Source organism: Macrobrachium nipponense, chromosome 1, assembly GCF_015104395.2.
Source record: "Macrobrachium nipponense isolate FS-2020 chromosome 1, ASM1510439v2, whole genome shotgun sequence".
NCBI lineage: Eukaryota > Metazoa > Arthropoda > Malacostraca > Decapoda > Palaemonidae > Macrobrachium > Macrobrachium nipponense.
Genome location: NC_087200.1, coordinates 84,599,655 through 84,623,660, shown reverse-complemented (window position 1 = coordinate 84,623,660; position 24,006 = coordinate 84,599,655). Strand labels below are relative to the sequence as shown.

The 24,006-nt window shown below is 30.7% G+C and overlaps 1 protein-coding gene across 6 annotated transcripts in view; it reads left to right on the top strand.

The window, feature by feature from the left end:
- Positions 1–24,006, top strand: part of LOC135219424 (uncharacterized) — a 913,425-nt gene that overhangs the window by 796,933 nt on the left and 92,486 nt on the right. For all 6 annotated transcript variants that reach the window (XM_064256195.1, XM_064256199.1, XM_064256198.1 and 3 more), the window contains one exon: positions 1,488–1,590. In XM_064256195.1, coding sequence (XP_064112265.1) covers positions 1,488–1,590 — 103 coding nt within the window. The remainder of the gene's footprint in view (positions 1–1,487; positions 1,591–24,006) is intronic.

Here is a 24,006-nt window from a genome sequence, read left to right as displayed (position 1 = left end):
AGAGAATTAGGTTTACTCTCCAGGGGTATCTAGTACTACAGTATTTAACCTGTTTGTCAATACATCTACTGAGGTTGAAGATTTTTATAGCACACTTAATTTAAAAAATTTTGAAGGTGAAGACTTTTAACTTTATTCATATCATTTATAGGTAGTTTCAGCAGTGTATGTGACATTCAAGGGGCAGGGTCACAGAGGCCAAAGGCCATAAAGGGATTTAAACTTGGCTGAGATTTTCTTAAAGTATATATGATAAAGGCTTCATATTTGGCCTGCGTGCTTCACAAATGAAGCCAGTGTGTAGAGTGAAGTCAAAATCAATGTTATAGGTCATAGGTCAGTAGGTTTTAACTGTGATAATTTTACCATATTCAATAGAAGCCCACATTCTTGAGGAACAAGCTGAAAAGCTATCAACCTAGTAAGTAAGTTCCGAAGATATGATGTCCATATTAAAAAGAGGAAGATACAGTGAAAGAATGAGATTTTAATTAGTTACAGATTAAAATAATAATTAAATAATCATAAACAAATACATATACATACACATAAATAACAGTTGGGAAACAAGTCACAAAAATTAGGACAAAAGTAGCAAGGCCCTTTAAAGCAGCATGAAAGTTTCTCATAAACTTAATACTGTAGTGTTGTAAATATGTATAGATAGTACTACTACTACCGTACAGGACACTTTGAGGCCTAAACTGCTAGGTCCAAACCAATGAATTTTTGGCAAAATCCATTAGCCTTAAATGTAACTCACAAACCAACCCTAGTTATAATTTTAACTTTTTTATCCATAACTGATTACAATGACAAAAACTCTTAAACTTTTAATTATCCATTGCTGATCTTTATTGTTTCGTATAGTAAATGCAACAGACTTAACAGTTAAAAAATATTTTTCAAAGCATTTTTGATATCACAATCCAATCAACCTTGATTAGTTACTCTTAATGTATACAGGATAAATTAAAACGAGGAATTTAGAATTTGCAGCAAATAAATTGAATTTCATCTGCTGCATCCAAACATGGAGTTATGAGGCAGACAATTAGTAATTTTCTAATGCCCTGTATGCTCTTCATGGTTATTATGGACCACAGGTGTGCCATTCTGTTGTTAATATTTCATTGTGAAAGATACGTATGTAATAGTTAAAATGTGAGTTGCCTCATGACTGAAAATCTCACTTTTGTATCAAAGAAATGACTGCTCTCCCTCCTCCAACTGCAGAAAGATACATTATCTGTTATGCAGATGAGATCATGAAAAATAAATGTCAGGTAAAGGAAACAAGGCACTCTCCTGATGGGGTCAAACTCACCAGTAATGATGTATGTATGTGTACTACTAATTTTATTTTTCTTGACATGCAGAAGGTATCAATAAAAGTGATATAAAAAAGGTAATTATTTTGACTAAATAACTTTTTCTATGAAATTTCAGGGCCTCAACCTTATTTTTTTCCCTCTTTTTCTCTCTAGGAGCCTGGACAAAGACTTACCATAGGAACTTACCCAGTGCATTATGTAGCCATGGATCCATATAGAAATCGAGCTAAATGCTCATTCACTATTAGCGTCACATGTAAGTTATGAATTCATTCTTTTTAGACTAAAGACTTATCTAACTGTCATAATGATATTCAATGCTGAATTTTCATAGTTTTTTTGTTTCATATTACATCAGGTGTCTAAGGCTGGAAATCTATACAGTATTTATTTCAACAATAACTTTAGCACCAAGATGAGGATAGTGCCTAACATGAAAAGCTTTATAGTTTCAACTTCGAGATAACAAAAATCAAGAATCTGTTAATGTTATTCTATATGTACATACTGTATATCAGAATGCAATTATGTAACTTTTTTAAGACCTATGTCACCATAAGACTCATTACCGATTACAGCACTGTATTTAAGATACAGTATTTTTAGTGCTTTCCAGCTTAAAGTTATGAGCTAGAATTCTAAAAGATTGAAGAATATATACAGGGTGTAATACGAGTTTATACAAATATTTCAAGAAATGAAAGAAATGGTCATTCAGAGCGGAAAATGTTCTACAGACATATGCATTATAAGACTTCGTTTATTGGTGAGGAGAATTTTTAAAATAACCAGTTTTCTTTAAACGCCACCTCTCGGCCAACATGGCGTACGCGATGTCGAGTAGTCAGGGAGAAGGGGTTGGAGGGGTGGGGTTGATGATGTGCATCAGGCAACTGAACTGCTAGTCTTTTAAATATGAGTTTTTTCTCGCAGGTTTTTGAAAAATAACATTACAGCCCCTTCAATTAGCAAATCACCCGTGAACAGACTTTCACTGTAATCTAATTTTAATGATTAGCTTTACATATCAAGTAGTGTAAATGTCATGGAATTCTTGAGTCAGGAGTCAGGACTAGGCGTATGCTGAATGAGTGATAATGACAGCAATCTTTTGATTACTGCATGAATATACATACTACTTTTTTCAGGAAAGATTAAAGAAAGTGAATTTTCCATAATGTTCTCATTCTTTTTCATCTGACAGGGACGAAAGCATTTTCTTAAGTTTGTTTTTCCTCTGACTAGTGTATGATGAATGCTTTTGATGGAGAACAAGAGAGTTTTGAAAATGCAATTTAAACCTTTGATCAGTATTTAATGAATAGGCCTATTTTTGATGGAGAGGAGATTCCATTCAGCTTCCTTTTCTTTCCTTTATTGGATTCCAGTGAATACCATTGACGGAGAGGGAGGTTTCGATATTACTTGCATTTTTCCCCTTTGCTCATTACCTAAAGAATACATTTGATTTGGAAGTATTTTATTCACATCACATTGGCCTAATTGCCGATTTCCTTTTTTAATGACAGTGGAATTCATTGTTGCAAAACCCACAAATAAACATCATATCTGCATATTCTACATTACTGGAACAGTAAGGAATAGTCTCCAATTTCTTGCTCACAAAATAAATAAGAAATCTGACACTTATAACCCCAACATGCTCTTGGCGGAAAAGCGAGGCAAGAGTAACAAGTGAAGTGACATCCCCCTCCCCTCCCCATAGCCGTGCATACTCCAACATCCCATGAACGCCATCTTACTTGTACATTTAATGGTTTTGTGGTTATTTTTTAAATTTGCCTCACCAATAAACAAAGCCTGAAAATGCATATGTCTATAGAACATTTTCTGCTCAGAATGACCTTTTCTTTCATTTCTCAAAATATTTGTGTAAGCTCGTGTTATACGTATATTTATATATATATATATATATATATATATATATATATATATTATATATATATATATATATATATATATATACATAATATATATACATATCTATATATATATATATATATATATATATATATATATATATATGATATATATATATATTTATATATATATATATGTGTGTGTGTGTATATATATATACATATATATACATACATATATATATATATATATATATATATATATATATCAGGAGACAGAGGAAGGCGACGGCCAGTAGGACACATCAGCGTGAAGGTGGACTATTAGAAACGTTGCAATTCATTACAATTCTTTATTTCCTACGTTTCGTAATACCATTATTACATCTTCAGGAATCTGTTAAACAATAAATAAAATTAATTTAAAATTACTTAAAAATTACTTTAAAAATTACTCTAAAATTCAACATTTGTAAATTACAACACAATTAAAAAACATACAGAAACGAAAACAAAAAAATATAAAAATAAAAAGACCAAAGACCGCTAACCAACCTTGTGCCGAGAAGGCAAGAGACAGAATGACAGAACAAATAAAAGTTAGCTCAGGTACAGTTGTGTGGAGGAGGTCTGGTATTTAATGGGGAAACCAGTTGTTTAATAAATAATGACTCCAAGGATAGGCAGTTCATATGCATTGTTCGCTTGGCCTATGACTTGGAAATGACTTCTTTCTATATATATTTTACAATTTTCGAATGGTTTCTTATATTAGAGTGTTCGGGATTGGAGAGCCTACAGCCAGTACGGAAACTTAATCCCCGATGAGAGTCGATTCTGACCCGCAGTAACCTCCTCGTGGATCCGACATATGTCCCAGAGTTACACTTAGGGCAAGTATACTTATAGACCACGTTGGAGGTCAAGAGAGGGTCCAATCGATCTTTATATCTGAAAAAGGAACCGATTGTTAGCGGGTTTATTGGAATTAATTTTAGATTAATGGCACCATAATGTTTATGAATAATTTGTGCAAACTTTTTCCGAAAGGAGTCATCATGTAAGAACGGGAATTTGGCATAAAAAGCTAATTTTGGTACTGTACATGGTTTGGCGACATTAGCGAATTGTTTGTTAAGAAACAAACGGAGCTTTTTATAAACAAAGTCTGTGGAAGCAATTATCCCTAAAATATCCAGAAAGGAAACTAATTTCTTGGTGGAAGGATTGCCAGTTCGATGTAATAAAAAATGCCCTGTGGAGGAGAGTAAAAATAGAGTTTAGTTTAAAATCATAAAAACAAGAACTATAGTAATTGGATCCTAGACCAGTAAAAGTTTTCTTTCTAAAACAGATGTACTAAAAGAGCCATTATCCCTAGTGACAAGAACGTCTAAGAAAGGTAATTGATCGTTCACCTTCTTTTTCCACGGTAAAATTAATGTTACTATGTTAGTATTAACATATGCTAAAAAGGAGTCAATATCACAGTCATTTTTAAATAAGGCGAAGGTGTCATCAATATACCTACCATAAAAGAGTGGGTGGAACCTGAGTGGGCAGTCATCTAACATGCGTTCTTCCAGCGAGCACATGAAGATGTTGGCAAAAGTGGGACCCAAGGGAGAGCCCATGGCTACACCGTCTGTTTGCTTATAAAGTTTGCCGTCAAAAACAAAGGCAGTGGTCCCGCACTGCTAGTTCTAAAAGGGTTTTAAAAACGAACGATTGAAATTATTAAAAACAGAATCTGGCTCAGGAAAAAGTTTGTTTAAGATAATATCGATAGTTTCTTCCACAGGGACATTAGTAAATAGAGATTCAACATCTAAACTGGCCATTTTCAAACAAATCAGGCGTCCTGTAATAAAACTTTATCCTTAAAAGAGTAAGAGTTACTGAAAGTAAAATCATTTTTGGTCAGCGGTTCTAAAAAAGGTACCAAATATTTAGCTAGCTTATAATTAGGTGTATATGATGCCAAAATTGGTCTCATTGGTGTATTAGGCTTGTGTATTTTTTGGGAGACCATATAAAACTCCAAAGGATGATCCAGTGACAAACAAGTCCTGGTATGTGTTATCATCTATGATTTTCTCTTTCTTTAGAAGACGTAAAAATCTGTTTATTTTGTCTTCAGTTACTGTGATATTGTAAAAATCGGGTGCTCCAATTTCAGTGAACTTACCTTGGTCTCTTAAGATAGTCAACATTTTTTCTTTATAGTCGGTTGCATCTAACAAAACAGTTCCTTCCCTTTGTCGGGTCTGGTAATAACTAGATCCTTTCTACCTGCCAGCTGTTTAAGGATGTGATGATCTTCCTTTTTAAAGAATGGAGTCCAGCGCGTTTTCAACTTTCTAAATGCACCCTGGGACAGTTCGAAGAGTTGTTTCTGAAGGTCGCTTTTGTTTACGTTAAACGGTAATGCTGTCAGCCTGTGGAAAATCGACTCTATGGGGAGAAAAAACTTGATATAATTAGGTCTGAAATTAGGTAGGCAAAAACTCCAACCCGAGAGATAAAAGAAACTCTTCACGTTTAGATAACACATGTTTTTGATAAATTAAAAACAGTCACTCTTTCTTTAGCAAAATTTGGAATAATAATACCCAAACCTCTCAACTTCCTGAAAGACATTTCAGGAAGTTGAGAGGTTTGGGTATTATTATTCCAAATTTTGCTAAAGAAAGAGTGACTGTTTTTAATTTATCAAAACATGTGTTATCTAAACGTGAAGAGTTTCTTTTATCTCTCGGGTTGGAGTTTTGCCTACCTAATTTCAGACCTAATTATATCAAGTTTTTTCTCCCCATAGAGTCGATTTTTCCACAGGCTGACAGCATTACCGTTTAACGTAAAACAAAAGCGACCTTCAGAAACAACTCTTCGAACTGTCCCAGGGTGCATTAGAAAGTTGTAAAACGCGCTGGACTCCATTCTTTAAAAAGGAAGATCAATCACATCCTTAAACAGCTGGCAGGTAGAAAAGGATCTAGTTATTACCAGGACCCGACAAAGGGAAGGGAACTGTTTTGTTAGATGCAACCGACTATAAAGAAAAAATGTTGACTATCTTAAGAGACCAAGGTAAGTTCACTGAAATTGGAGCACCCGATTTTTACAATATCACAGTAACTGAAGACAAAATAAACAGATTTTTACGTCTTCTAAAGAAAGAGAAAATCATAGATGATAACACATACCAGGACTTGTTTGTCATGGATCATCCTTTGGAGTTTTATATGGTCTCCCAAAAATACACAAGCCTAATACACCAATGAGACCAATTTGGCATCATATAATACACCTAATTATAAGCTAGCTAAATATTTGGTACCTTTTTTAGAACCGCTGACCAAAAATGATTTTACTTTCAGTAACTCTTATCTTTTAAGGATAAAGTTTATTACAGGACGCTGATTTGAAAATCGGCAGTTTAGATGTGTGAATCTTATTTACTAATGTCCCGTGGAAGAAAACTATCGATATTATCTTAACAATTTTTCCTGAAGACAAGATTCTGTTTGTAATAATTGCAATCGTTCGTTTTTTTTAAAACACTTTAGAACTAGCAGTGCGGGGACACTGCCTTTGTTTTTGACGGCCAAACTTTATAAGCAAACAGACGGTTGTAGCCATGGGCTCTCCCCTTGCGGGTTCCCACTTTTGCCAACATCTTCATGTGGCTCGATGGAAGGAACGCATGTTAGATGACTGCCCCACTCAGGTTCCACCCACTCCTTTTATGGTAGGTATATTGATGACACCTTCGCCCTTATTTAAAAATGACTGTGATATTGACTCCTTTTTAGCATATGTTAATACTAACATAGTAACATTAATTTTACCGTGGAAGAAGAGGTGAACGATCAATTACCTTACTTAGACGTTCTTGTCACTAGGGATAATGGCTCTTTTAGTACATCTGTTTTTAGAAAGAAAACTTTTACTGGTCTAGGATCCAATTACTATAGTTCTTTTGTTTTTATGATTTTAAACTAAACTCTATTTTTACTCTCCTCCACAGGCATTTTTTATTACATCGAACTGGCAATCCTTCCACCAAGAAATTAGTTTCCTTTCTGGATATTTTAGGGATAATTGCTTCCCACAGACTTTGTTTTATAAAAAGCTCCGTTTGTTTCTTAACAAACAATTCGCTAATGTCGCCAAACCATGTTTACCCAGTACACCAAAAATTAGCTTTTTATGCAAAATTCCCGTTCTTACATGATGACTCCTTCGGAAAAAAGTTTGGGCACAAATTATTCATAAAAACATTATGGTTGCCATTAATCTAAAATTAATTCCAATAAACACAACAAAATCTGGTTCCTTTTTCAGATATAAAGAGCGATTCGCGGACCCTCTCTTGACCTCCAACGTGGGTCTATAAGTATACTTGCCCTAAGTGTCTAAGTGTAACTCTGGGGACAAATATGTCGGATCCACGGGGACGGTTAGGTTACGGGGTCAGAATCGACTCTCATCGGGGATTAAGTTTCCGTACTGGCTGTAGGCTCTCCAAATTCCCGAACACTCTAATTAATAAGAAAACCATTCGAAAAAATTGTTAAAAATATATATAGAAAGAAGTCATTTCCAAGTCATAGGCCAAGCGAAACAATGGACATTGAACTGCCTATCCATGGAGTCATTATTTATTAAACAACTGGTTACCCCCCAGGTTTAAAAAAAAAAACAAAATTACCCAGACCCATCCTCCACACAAACTGTTACCTGAGCTAACTTTTATTTGTTCTGTTCTTTCTGTCTCTTTGCCTTCTCGGCACAAGGTTGGTTAGCGGTCTTTGGTCTTTTTATTTTTATATTTTTTTTGTTTTTTCGTTGTTTCTGTATGTTTTTTAATTGTGTTTGTAATTTACAAAATGTTGAATTTTAGGGAGTAATTTTAAAGTAAGTTTTTAAGTTTTTAATGTTTAAATTTTAAATTTTAATTTTATTTATGTTTAACCAAGATCCTCCTGAAGATGTAAGTAATGGTATTACGAAACGTAGGAAATAAAGAATGTTTAAAATGAATTGCCAACGTTTCTAATAGGTCCACCTTCACGGCTGATTAGAGAGAGAGAGAAGAGATATATAGAATATGAGATAGATGAGAGATAGATAAGATATAGATGAATATATATATAAAGATATATATAAATAAAAGAGAGATATCAAATAAATATATAATGATAAAGAGATTATTATATATATAGATATAAGATATATAGTTATAAAGATATATATAAACATGATAGGAGTAAGATTAGATTATAAATAGATGAGAAATAGATAGATAGAGATAGAGATTGATAGAGATATATATCATATTATAAATAGATTAAATAATATATGATATTAGATATATTGATATATAGAGAATATTATGAATATATATATTAGATAAGATGCAAATATAACATAATTAACATATAGAACGTTATAGATAGAATAGTATATATATAGATATTAGTATGATATAGATAGATATAGATGATATAAATATAGATAAATATTAATAGTAGAAATAGTAAAGTTATAATGAAATACACATAAACCAGATTTTAGATAGATACCATATATAGATACTCATATATATTATATATATATATATATATATATATATTATAAATAAATATATATTATAAAAGAAATAATATATATATATATATATATATATAAGATATAATATATATATATATATATTATAAATTAAAGTAAAATAAATATTATTAAATTATATAAATATATTATAATATATAAAAATATAATATAAGATTATATATATATATATACTAATAATATATAATATATACCAAGTAGTACCAGTAGTTACCCGAATATACGAAACAATTAATCTGTTTCCGAGAGGCCGGCCACGTTTATCATGGAAAGTTTTGGAGTATCTTGAGGAACCACATTTTACATTGTAAAATGGCTAATCCTGTTCCAGAAAGCCCTCCAAAAACATCCCAGTAAATTATATTTCCAAGGCCTAAAACTAAAAACACATTATTCTAGGGTTACGACGCCAATCCGACGGAAAGAAAGATGACTCCAAAAAGGCCAAAATACTGTTACAACTTGACTTGGTAAATTATTCAACTGCATGTAATGTTCAACCCCATTTTTAACTGCATACTTATTAGGACTTTAGCATATGTCCATTAGCAAATAAGCCTAGCCTATGTTTAGCGGTTGCTACTGTAGCCTAGTCTATTGATTAGACATCTAAACCTAAGAAGCCTAAAAAGCTTAGAATATGCCAATAAAAATGTATAAAATAATCAGTATGTAACTCATTTCAAATAATTTAAATTAATTCAATTCAAATTAACTCTAATACACAAACAAACCAAAAAAAACCCTTTCCAATAGATTGTTTACATTCAGCTCTTACCCGTTCTAACGAGTTATTCGAAACGAACGCCAAGCAATCATTTTACCTAGCACAACAGTAAGCCATAAATTTTCAATTAGATACTCTCTTCAACTAATGAAACTACCAGAAACAGTTATAATAAACCATTCATTTCTATTCGTTTATTCTATCTTTAAACCTAATGGAGGGATAGCGGAGTTACTGACAGCTACAATGAAACATACGTATTTACATAACGTAGTAATAAAACAGAAGAAGAATTCTAAAAAAAATGCTGGTATTTGTGGCCAGTTCTGATTTATTTTAATATTTTATATTCTAATTCACAATTTTTTTGATTAAATGTATTGCATGTTACTCATTTCAAATAAATTAATTTTAAAAGTAACATTAAAACTATAACTAAAACAAACCAAAAAAAAAAAGCTTCCAAAACTTCTGTTTACATTCCAGCACTTACGGAGTATCGAACGATCGCCAAGCAATCACTTTGTACCACAGTAAGCCATAAATTTTCATTATCACTTCTTCAAACTACCTTGAAACTGCCAAACAGTATGGATAATCATTCATTTTCTATTTTCTTTATTCGTATTCTTTACCTAATTTTTTTTTTTACTTAAATGTAATTGGCATGAATAAGTTTTTCAATTTACAGCATCCTTTTTACAATAGATGAAATACTTAAAGCACAAGGGTAGATGATTGGACCAATAAGAAGAGCAGGAAACCTTATGGGGTGGACTAGCATCAGGAAACCAATGGGAGGAGCGGGGGAGGATGGTGGCGAGTTTACTCAGTTGGCGGCTCGGGAGATTTAAAATGTTTTCTCGGTGGGGTCCGGGCGAATCTCGGGACTTTTACAGCAAAACCTTGCGTATCTTGAAAACTTTTCAGTATTCTTTTAGAGCTGTAAAATTTTTCGTAGTTTGTTTTGCGTATCTCTAGTTTTTCGTAAGTTGAGTCTTTCGTTATGTCGACTGGTACCAATTGTATATAGAGATATAATAGAATAATTAATAATAATATATATTATATATATATTATATATTAATATATATATGATGTGTTGTAGTTGGTGGGTGTATATATAGATATTATATAGTATATAATATATATTATATATAATATATATATAATATATGTGTCTGTGTGTGTGTTGTGTGTATATATATAATATAATATAATATAGAGAATATATAATAGATAATATAATATAGATTATATTATATATGTTATATAGAATAATAGATATATATAGAGATATAGCTATATATGGTATATATATAGAAAATTATAGGGATAAAATGATATGACATTATATTATATAATTAGAAAAGATATATATATTAATAGATATATATGGGGATTTCCAGATCGCCGCTATCGATCCATTTATCGATATGATATATATAGATATAGATATATTAATAGAGAGTAGACAGCTAATAAGATATAGAATATTACATATAATATATAGATAGATAGAGAATATATGAGTTAAGATAAATATATAATGATAAATAGATAAGAGTAAGTATTATTAAATTTATAATTGAGTTAATATATAATAATATAGGCATATAGTAGAATAATAGATTATTAATAGAACAATATCATACAATATATGTAATATACTCGGTTAATATATATTCAATATTTATTAATGATATAGTTATATAGATATCAATATATATATAATAGAATAATATTGATTAGTAATATTTTTAATATAAGTATATATTATAGGACAATTGACAATATATATTTAGATAATACATTTATATATATATATATATATATATATAATTATAATAAGGAGAGATAATAAAAGATTGATTATGTTAGATAAGTTAATATTTATAGTATACAGTTGAAAGATATAAGAATATATTTATTGCATATAATAGTAAAAATAAAATAAATAGAAGATATCGATATTTATCTTATAATATAGATATAGAATTATATAATATATAATATAATATTAATATCTATATTAGATAATATAGGTAGATAATTATTTTATGTATATAAAGAATATTATATTAATTAGATATTATATATATATGAGTTATAGATATATATATATATATATTATGATAGAGATTAATATTATATTATGATATTTAGAAGATAATTAGATAAAAGTGATAATTATATATAAATAGTAATTGATTATAGATATTAGATAAAATATGTAGTTATATATATTGAATATGATATATAGGATATATAATATATATATAAAATATAATATATCGATAAGTTATATATATATCAATAACATAACATAATATAATAAGAATTAGTAGGTTTATACTAATAATATATTATTAAGATATCTATAACTATAATTAAATTTATATAACATACACATAACATATTATATATTATATTAATATAATATATACAATTAATACACACACAAGATAGGGACCAACATATAAAAAAATATACCATACATATATATTATACAATTATACATAAATAATAATTATACATATATATTAATATATATATTTATAGATATATAATATATATTATATATATGTTTATTTATAATATATATACTATTATCGATTTATAGATATATAAAATATGATATTAACACATATACATAATACATATATTACACACACACAACACCCACATATATAATGTATGATATATAATTATATATAATAATATATTAGATATATATATATATATATAAATATTATATGTAGAATATAATACACACACGCACACACACACAAACATATATATCGATTATAAATAGAATATATATAGGTATGGATTTTTCTACACAAATATATAGATAATATATTATTTATTTAGTAATATATATATATGTAGATTTATATTTATTTATACAATATAAATAATATATATTTGTGATATATTAATATAGAGTTTATATATTAAAATATAATATATATTACAATATATATAATATATATATATATATAACAATATATTACAATATATAATATATATTAATATCATAATATAATTAATTATAGATATAATATATATATCAAAATACGAAATTATTCTAATATAAGAATAATTATTAAATATTAATATAGTATATTATTAATATATATTAATATATATATATATCTATAAAATATATGATAAAATATTATGATATATTATATGGATATATATATTATAGATATATACTATATAATATTATATATATATAATAATAATTAATATATAAGATAATATATAATTTAGTATAATAAGAGATATTTAATTTTAATTATATATAATAAATAATATTATAGATAGATAGATTATATATAAGATATATTATAGATATATACAATATATGTATTAAAATAGATCTGGATTATATATTATATAATATATATAGATATTATATAGATATATAATATAGAGTATTGAGATCCATATATGTTTAATATATATATATATATATATATATTTATATTATTATATAGAATTAAGGTATATAGATATTATTATAAATTAATAATAGATTATATATGTAATATATGTTATATATATAGTTATATATATGGAATAAATAATATTATAATTTATATATAATATATATAAATATATAACAAGTATATATTATTATATTTAATAATAAAAATAAAACTACAAAATATATATTATATATTATGTTGTGGTGTATGTTGTGTATTCATCGATACAAGATTATATAGATTATATTATAATAATATGATTATAATATTTTAGTGTGTGTTGTGTCGCCTGACAATTATGTGGATACTATATATAATATAAGATATAATATATATATATATATAATATTTATTATATATGTATAATATGTAATATATATATAGATATATGTAATGTATATTATGATGTGGTATATATGTGTTATATATATATATATAGATATATATATATATATATTATATATGAGATATATATATATATTATATATTGTATATAATTATAATAGATATATTTATATATAATAGTAATATTATGATATATATTAATATATAGTATATTAATATAATATATATATATTCGGTAAGATCCATATTATATACCTCTATAATGTATATGTCTAATATATATAATATGTATATATATATATGTATATGTATTATATCATATGTATATATAGTATAATTTGTATAATATATTACAGACATATAACAAATACATAGATATATATATTATAATATATATATATATATATTAATATATATATATTAGGGCTTGTGCCTTGTATTGGATAAGGCGGCCCATAATGAACGGTAATGTAAGACTAGCGATCAATCTATACGCTCTAAGTCGGGTGGTTATTGCATCTTCCATCTTCAATGGAGAGTCTGGGGTTGGGGTTTTTAGTTAGATCACTTACCGAAAAGTCGGTTATTATCTTTACGACGATGTGTTAAACTCATGGTTCGGTGAAGGTTCTTGTAGAAAACAAAAAAAGGTATAAAAACTAGTATAGGCTTCGGGAAGTTAGTTTTTACATGATGAAGATCAAGGTATGATTAGTACAAGGTCTTCTATGACGATAAGCTTGATCGATTTCTTGCCCAATGATGATGGCTAATCCTATTCCTCTAACATGATAAAGCTTAGGTTAAAGATGGTACAGGTCTTCTAATGACCGATAAGCTAACCTCGTTCCTGATGTCTACCATCTCTGTTACAAGTTATGAAGGAAACAGACAGTAGTTCGAAACATATGAACATACTATCAGATAAACAAAATAGTTTCATACGAACACACAATCGGAATGAGACACGCTTACAGAATCACGGTAGGCCCGTTTGAATAAATAGGTCGGGAGGGTAGTTTGTCTCAAGCAGGGAGCTTCCCGACTAATGTTTATAAAACAATTGAATGACTACAGGTGACTGGCATGTTATCTTAGCTTACATAATTTATTGATATACGTCCACTCTAGTTTAGCGGTCTCTAGTTGGATGATCCCACATTCCTGCAAAGCAATCTGGTTGACCTCGTTTAGTTTTAAACTTTTATTATATATGGATAACATTCCAGATGTTTTATTATGTAAACACTTACAATCAGCTCGCGGTCAGCTACCAAAAACCAACTACTGAATATTACTCAAACTTGACTTGCATTTGACTTATAGGGAGGTGTGATACAGACCTACTAGTGAACCTATATATATATAGTATATATATATAGATATATATATAGATATAATAATAAGTCAAAATAAAAATTGCATTGTGTACATGAATTGAATTTCAAGTAATAAAAGAAATATAAAACAATGGATATTGGTAAATAATCAGTGATCCACATGATATATATAATGATACAGTTGTTTTTCAACTTCATCTCATTAAAGAGACCATGATGCTACCAGAAAATAACTAATGTACTCTGATCAAGTGACAAGAGAATGAAGATTAACATGATAAAAAATCATATTTTAAACTGATTAAAAAAGTTCAATAATATGGAATTGGATTAAAATTATTAATGTTATGCTGATTGCATTCGTTTGATTTTTATGCTAAATGTTATTATATCTGATTTCATTAAATCAAGATACTAACTCATAAATAACTGACCAGATATTGGGTATGATCAAAAGGTAAACAGATTGATTATAGGATACCTGATTTGTTTATTTACAGATGTATATGGATTCAGAAAATTATGATTAATATATGTGGCACTTAAAATAGATTTCACCTATTGCGCTACACGCAAAAAAAAAAAAAAAAAGGTATATTTAGATTCTGTTATTTATGATCATTTATATAAGAAGGATTCCTATTGCGGTACAACGCAAAAGAATATTTAGATTCTTTGTTATTTCATGATCATTATTTAATAGATAGGATACATGATACTTTAGATATATAAGGATTACATGAACCGAGGTTATACTACTTACACTTTTTTAACTAGCGTTTCCGGAACAACTTTTCGTCCATTACACAGTTCCAGACCAACCAACCCTTTAGCCAATTTGAAACGGCACCTTTTCAATGGTTTAAAAAAACAAGGGGGACAAAAATTTGGCCTGGGGCGGGGTTCCAATCGTTCTATTTTGCGCTCATACTTATCTTCTCTGCATCCTAAGCGAACACATTCCGTTTAGACGATGAAAAAAAAAATCATCCCCAGCACGAGTCCTTGCGGCCAGCAAAGTAGAGTTTGAATAATCACTTTACCGGGTTCGGGTCATTTAATTGTCGGAAGTATGTCCCTTTTTTTGAGTCGATTCGTCAGCAGTAGAGGAGCAATTCCGCATTAAAACGAGATTAACGAACGAGAGTAAAACGGTTGCGGTTTCGGAAGAAGTCCATGAAATTCCTTTCACATTGTAGGCGGGTTTGTTACTGGACTGTAGTCGTCCGCCTGCCCAGACGAACGGAACGAATTTTGAAGTTGCCCGATGGTGAAAAACTCTCAGCGACTGCAGGATACTGTTAACCAGGTTCCATTAACTCAGCCTGGCCAAGTGAAATTATACTTGTCACAAGGGCAAAGTAAAATTCAGACGACCATCCAAATACAGGGGAGGGTGGGGAGGAGAAGCCATTTATTTAGACCAGACTTAAACCCACATGGAATTCGATGATATTTCGGAATTCAAAGAGTTACCGCTGGTACAAACTTTTTTATCCGATGGCATTAAACAATGGATGTGAAACCTATCCAGGGTCTATGGATGACTTGTAAAAAAATATCCAGAAATTATAAAAAACTAAAAAAAATAAAAGATATCATTTACGAAATCTCAAAGAAAAATTCGACATTACTGGTAGTCAAGGTTACTAGACAAGAAGTGGAAAATGGAGCTATTTGTAAGAAGATTTTTTTTTTTTTTGGGGCCCCAACCGGCAGACATAAGAGTTCCAAAGAGAATATAATCATGATTCTATTGTGCCCTAAAACAAAAGTTTCAATATTCAATTTTCTCGTGCGCAATCCATCTGAGGTTAAATTTTTTTTTCAAAAACTTTATTAAGAGGTAGGAGGATGCAACGAAAAAAAAAAAAACCCACTATGTAACTTAGTTTCTAAATAAACTTTGGGTTTTTCAAGGAAAATTGTGACATTTTCCCATGAATGTTTTTACTGAATTGGTCAAATAGGCTAATGTTGCAAGGTAAATTAAAATCCATCATCCATAATCGTGATACTTCTAAATGTCTATGAGGGTTCAGAAAAGATTAAATTCATTTTTGATGTTATAGAAAATCTTATTTCCATTATTCTTTTGTTTTATTAATTTTAACAAATGATTGCAAGTCCCTTAAACTACTTGCCATTACACACACGGATAAGAACAATTATGTTATGTGGCTACCTGTCATGTGGAACCATAGTGAACCACATGTGAAGGTTTTTTCCCCATGAGCTGAGGCAATTTCCCTTTCTCCAGTCAATCTGCTGTTTGGCAAGCAAGAGACGACACCACGATGAAAAAACGCCTGTGGTAAGCAGAATTATTGAGGTTAAAAGGAACAAAATGCTGATACGGCAATGATGAACGTCGTCACTTGGTCAGGAGATTGCTCTCAGCCAGCTAAGAGTTACGTTACTTGCTGTAAGAGATACGACTTAGTATTTTTCAAATGATATTTTAGTGTCTTTAATTCTCCACCCGCATTGAGAACGAAATGTCTGAAAAAAAAAAAAAACAGTACCAAAAATTGAACAAAAATATATTAGTTTCATGTTGGCATTATGTTAAATTAAATATTCCGTTATTCAAAACTATATTAAAAAGGTTTCCCATAACAAAATTCTATATATATTATCTTAGCCCGTGATAAGATTAACATAAGGGATTATTCCATAGATTAAACATTTTCACTTCTAGACTTGCCTGACTTTAAAATCTCTTTTATTTTATTTTATTTTATTTTATTTTTATTTATTATGATTTTATTTAATTTATTATTTATTTAATTTCTTTTTTTTTTTTTTTTTTTTTTTTCATTGACTACGAATCTAACAAATCACCGGGGACAGGACAAACAATAGTCAGTAGGTTTTGATATGTGTATTTTTGAACTTTTAGCTTATTTGTCATTACTAAAAGCGTTTAAGTTAGAGTTCAAATCTTTACGCATAATTATATTTAGATATTTAATTGAACCTATAGGTTACGTTGTTTTGCTTATTGAATGTTTTATCGTGATTCCTTTTATTATAATTTGTTAACCCTTACCGACCTTCTTAACGGAGGTGCATTATATTGACTCCAACTTGTATCCAATATTTATCTTATTTTTTATTATTTATTTATTTATTTATTTATTTTTTTATATTTTTTAATATTATTTGATAAATTAACTGGTTGGCTTGAATATGTAGGGAAAAGTGTTCTAGCGGCGTACCGTTAAGAAGGCTACTTGCAGGCAATCAATTCATATAGATACAAGATATAAATGATAAAACGTATTTTTAAAAAACCGCTGAGTAACGCTATAATCCCAGTTCGGATCCAACATCACGAGTTGGTAACTCGTTAAGACCATTGACACTTCCTATTTAATTAATCCGTTATTCTACCAAACCGATTGACTCTGGGTGGGGATCCAAATATATTATTGGTTTTCGTTAATGGAAAGGAATTCACACAACGTGTTAAGAAGGAGATTTATTGATTTACACCACCCGAGTCTGAAGATTATTATGTGTTGAATTCCATAATTTACTGATTTAGCACTCCATAAATATTCGTAACGCACTCCAATTGCGGTGTTTGGTTTTTAGTGCATTAATAATTCTATATCAACGGGTCAAGGAACTAATAACAACAAGAAGTGTTTATTCCCTCTGTCCAGACTCGTAAGTTTCTGTGAATAATTCTACGTTATATTCTTTCAAGGATTGATTTGGCACAGGATATCGGCCCCTAAAAACTGCACAGGGTGTGCTTAGTGTATCCCTGTTGTTTTCATGGACACGTGGTTACAAAATTAGTTATGTGCTTTTTATAATCTGTAAAAGCATTGTAGGCCAGAAAACAGTGATTTGGGCTTTCTGTGACATAGTAGGGGGGAAACCCTGGGATGGACGGGAATGCAACCAGGTTTATGGCGATTGGTATGAAAAAAGATTATTACTACTCACCTGGTCATTATTATATATAGTCATCTGCTTGTGTTTCTTCGGGTTTACTCGTCACAGACCCAGACCTAAGATAATATTACATTTAGATTACATTATTCTGGATACACATACTTTAAATTTAAAATACTTTTGCTTTAGGGGTTTCTGCTCGAAGTGTGTATTGTTTATGCTTAAGCCGCTTGACCCATGTTTTCCGTTTTTCGAACGTGTTTATTGTTTGGTGTTTATTGCTGCTGAAACTCTGTTTCCGTTTCGAAGTGTTTATTGTTTCTGATTAGGTCAGTTGACTCTTGCTTTGTTCAGTTTGTAACAGTTCTGCGATCCAACCCAGATATTCCAATGCTCGCGAATCTCTTGGGTTAAGGTTTTAATTTTCTTGTTTAGATACGGTTTTTAAACAATTAGGTACGGATGTTTCTATATCTTTTAGTCTAATTAATGGTTTTCTTTGCGGTTTATGGTGCGGGATTGCGGTGGGATAATGCGTCAGCTATGATAATTGCTCCTTTCCCAGGTAGATATCCTTAACTTGCGGCTCCAAAGACCTGAATTGATCAATTTGGTCACCGAGGGTTCCGTTTTGGAACTGTGGATTAAAGCCTATTTGAAAAAAACCGGTCATAAAGGACCTCATGTTCAGTAAGGAACTTTATCAGGAATAGCCATAGATTATGAACTTAAAATTAAAATAACTAGTGAGTTAAAGATACCGAGGCCCTTCCTTGCCTTATTACTGCTTATATTTGAACCTTTCAGAGGGCTTTAGTTTACAGTTGAAATAAAAAAGGCTATAGGGAAAGACACTGTTTATCATATTACTGAAGTAGATACCCATCTTAACCCTTGGTCTGATGCGTCCTGTTGCAATGAAAAAAAAACTTCCTTATCTTTAAACCCTCAGGGATTTTTAAGTTAGGTGAGCTGCATTATTTCGCTTTTTAAGATATCGAAACGCCTGTTGATGCTTTTCAGACCATAATAAATCTACGCTCTTCTTCGTAAGATCTGTTAAAGGGAACGCTTTGGGCATCAGTTGAAGAGTTTACATATTTACATACGATGTAATACCCACTTAACAGCGCAAAAAGTGCTGTATTCCCCCTTTACCGTTTTAACGTTAATAAGTACCGGAAAGTTATGAATAGCCGACACCCTTTACCATGGACTACTTTAAGTATCCTTTGACCAGACACATAAAAACCTTAGATAAAACATGTTCGGTTTTGAAAAAAACTCAAACATTTCATTTGATATTTTACTCTGAGATTATTTGTCTTTGGTCTCTGTAGGCACGAGCTCTACTTTTATATGGAATGTACTTCTAAGGTATTTAGAAAAGGAAAATTACAAGATCCATCCATATAGGGCATGTAGGGTATCCCCTAAAAAATCTCCAAACACTATATTGTAGAACTTGGGGTTTGGCAACGTAAAGCCGGTGGAAGGCATACGTTAAAAATTGATAATGTCCCCTGAGTCGTGCTGCTGAAAACGGTTTGTATGAGGTACCAATCACTTAGGTAATGGGTATCTGGATAAAAGCATTTAAGTAAAGGTCCAAGTTGGTAGAAAAAAAATTTATTCTAACCTAACAGAGATCAAGATGTCGTCGGTACATAGCACTGGACAAACCTATCGGGGAGTCGTTTCCTTGTTTAAGCGACAGAATCTACGCAGATACCCGCGTGAAATCCGATCTTTTTATGGCCATGACATTTGAGGGAAAAAATTATATGGGTCTTATTTGATTTCCTAATGACTTCCTATTACTAACATTTTTCAAGCTTCGTCCATTTATCTCTATTTTAAAATTTCATTGAGAATCTATACGAAGGTACGTAAATAGCTTTATGTTTGTCCTAGACCGTGTTTTGTGTTAAATTACATCCGTTTTTCTCCCAGAGATCACTCGCTAGTGGAGAAACTTCCTGGTATTCAGGTAGAAGATAAAAAAAATTTCTGCTGAATCACCTCTGCTTGAATGACTTTACGGATATTACTTTAGATAGATTATCAGAGAGATTCATCCATGACTGGTTGGGCGTGATTAAAAATTAGCAACAATAAAAAATGCGATATTTATAACTTCCGTATCCACGATATGTATACTTTTAGGGCTTTGTTCGCGGAAATCGTTATATTTCAGAGTGTCGGGAAGGATTAAAAAATTTCATTTCCCAGCAAAGTCTTTTTACACGCACTAAGACATTCGAGGGTGCATGCTTCTCGAGATTTTTGCGTGCAAAGTACGACTGCGGTTGTGGGAGAATTCTGTTGGGTCATTTGAACAATGTTACGATTTATGAGACAAATGTATAGTTCCTTTATATAAGTTATTATTTGATTAACTGTCTCATTTTTGTTCAAACGGATTTTAATATGTTCGAAGGTTTATAGGATTTTCCTTTGATAAAAACACGCCTTATTTTGCAGGATGTAAGATAATATTTTGTATACCCCTAGATGAATCTTACAATTACACTACATACAGATCAACGTTTTTTATAACTATAGAGGTATCTGTAAACGCTCGCTTATCCGGACTTCTCATTAGGGAAGTTCGAACAACAGACGGTGAGTCCGTAAATACTGGTAATTAATTGTACTAAAGAATAAATAAGATATTCTAATTTTTACGGCGCGTACAGTCGGGCTTAATCCACCAGTATTTATTATAACTTAATGTATTAAAAATTACTAGAACCTGCTTGATTACTTGATACTGTCGTGTGATGCATAGGAAAAATCCTTTTTAGTTCAAAAAGATATCGGTATGTATGAACCAACATCGCTTTCCCCCACTCTGCTAGAGTCGCTTATTGTGTGGAATTTGCTTTGCTTTGAACACTTCGGCAGTTTTTCGACTGACCTTGACCGCTTGACTAGGTGACACAAAGTCACCGAGTTTGCTTGTTTGATTCTGAACGGGCTACTGTTTCTATTCTTTTTGTAATAATTAGGATCCTTCTCTTTATACCATCGCAACGTATTGTGTGTTTTTAGCATTATGTTGCTGGTTACGTATAAAGCAATGAATGATGAACTATTAGGAACTGAGCGATTACTAAATAAGACAAGTTATCTCTACTGTATTCAATTTTAACTGTTTGTACTTCATTCTTTGCTAAAATTTGAAAATAGTGAGGGATCATGGTCAGCGCGTTTAGCCTGATGAAAGTTTTTTACAGACATGTTATTCCTTGCAATCCAGCCATATTTTAAAGTTAAGTGAGTCATTGAGGTTCGATATTTTATATAACTCAAAAAACTAAAGGCTAAAAACTGCGATCGGGAATTTGCAAAGGAGCATTTATTGTCATGACCCGAAATAGTGTTACCTCTAATTATATAGATTTGTAGGGTGTTCCACTTGTTTTTTGTGTGTTTCTAATCACTACGGTGCTTAACGACCCTATCATGCATCTGTTATAAATACAGACGTCCACTGCGTAAACGCATATTCACTGTTTAATATGATTTGTTACGTAAGGATTAATAATCACCCAAAATGATAAAAATTAACATAGTATATGATTATGATATTTCAGTAGAACTTCTGGAAACAGACACTCAAAGATAAAAAAACTCGCAGTAGCGAAATCTCAATGATGTAGATAATTTCTGTAAAAAAGTAAGATTAAGAATGTCTCGTAACTTCAGCCACAGGAATAACGAAATTCGACCTGCAAAGGAAACACTCAAAGTTACTCCAAATGAATAAAAGTTGTACTTAGCTTGCTTTGTGGGAAGTCACGGTGTTCGATAACGACACACGGCCTTGGTCCTCCTTCTCTATTTAGCGGATGACCTGGTTTGGCTTCAGTTTCCCCCGTGCGCGTTGTTTCGATGATTCGAGCCTTGAAAGATCCGATGCTGCAGACGCGTTCGGTTTGTTTCTTGGAGTGCCGGAAACGCTCACTAACGATGTTTTCTTGAATGATTCTAATGAGAGACGAAGCTTCCGTTGCCGTAGGAAAAGGACACGTCGGTTTTGTTTCTTGAAGTATTCACTAAACGATGATACTAAGTTGCTTGACGAATCTTGTTGTTTTCTGAAGTCGCTCTACTAACGATGATACTAGGTTGCTTGGACGAATCTGTCTGCTGCTTTTCGTCGTCGTTGACTTCTTATGATACTGATTTATTATTCTGGTTTTTTCTTCGTAGGACGTTGTAGAGTTCTTCTGGTCGCTGGCCACCAAATATTAGGGCTTGTGCCTTGTATGATAAGGCGCCCTATGAGGTAATGTTAGACTAGCGATAATCTATACGCTAAGTCGGTTGGTATTGCACTTCCATCTTCAATGGAGTTGTCTGGGGTTTTGTAGATCACTACGAAGTCGGTATTATCTTTACGACGAGTGTTAAACTCATGGTTCGGTGAGGTTCTTGTAGAAAACACAAGTATAAAAAATAGATATTCTTCTGAAGTTTACATGATGAAGATCAGGTATGATCGTAAAGTCTTCTATGACGATAGCTTGATCGCTTCTGCCAATGATGATGGCTAATCTATTCCTCTACATGATAAAGCTTAGGTAAAGAGGTACAGGTCTTCTAATGACGATAGCTAACTCTGTTCTGCTTGTCTACCATCTCTGTTACAAGTTATGAAGGAACAGACAGTAGTTCGAACATATGGAACATACAGATCAGCATAACATAGTTTCTACGAACACACAATTTCGAATTGGAGACACGCTAACAGATCACGTTAGGCCGTTTGAATCAGAAGGTCGGGGGTAGTTGTCTCAAGCAGGGAGTTGTACTAATGTTTATAAACAATTGAATGAACTAACAAGGTGACGGCCATGTTAATCTTTAGCTTACAAATAATTTATTGGTATACGGGGTCATCTTAGACGTCTGTAGTCTGATCACAATTCCTGCAAGCCATCTGGTTGACCTCTTTAGTTTTAAACTTATATTATAATGGACTAACATTCCATAAAAAATTGTTTATTAATGTAAACACTTACATATAAATATGGGTATATAGACTATATATAAATATATGTTGGTCTATATGTGTGTTGGTATATATATCTATATATTTATTTAATTATATATATATATATATATATATATAATCTATATATATTATACATATATATATACATATATTACTCTGATATATGTATATTTACCTATATATATATATTATATAATTATAATGTATATAGTTATATATATCTAATATAATATTATATATAATATATATGTATATATATATATATATATATATATTATATATAATCTTATATATGTATATATTAGCATATCTATATA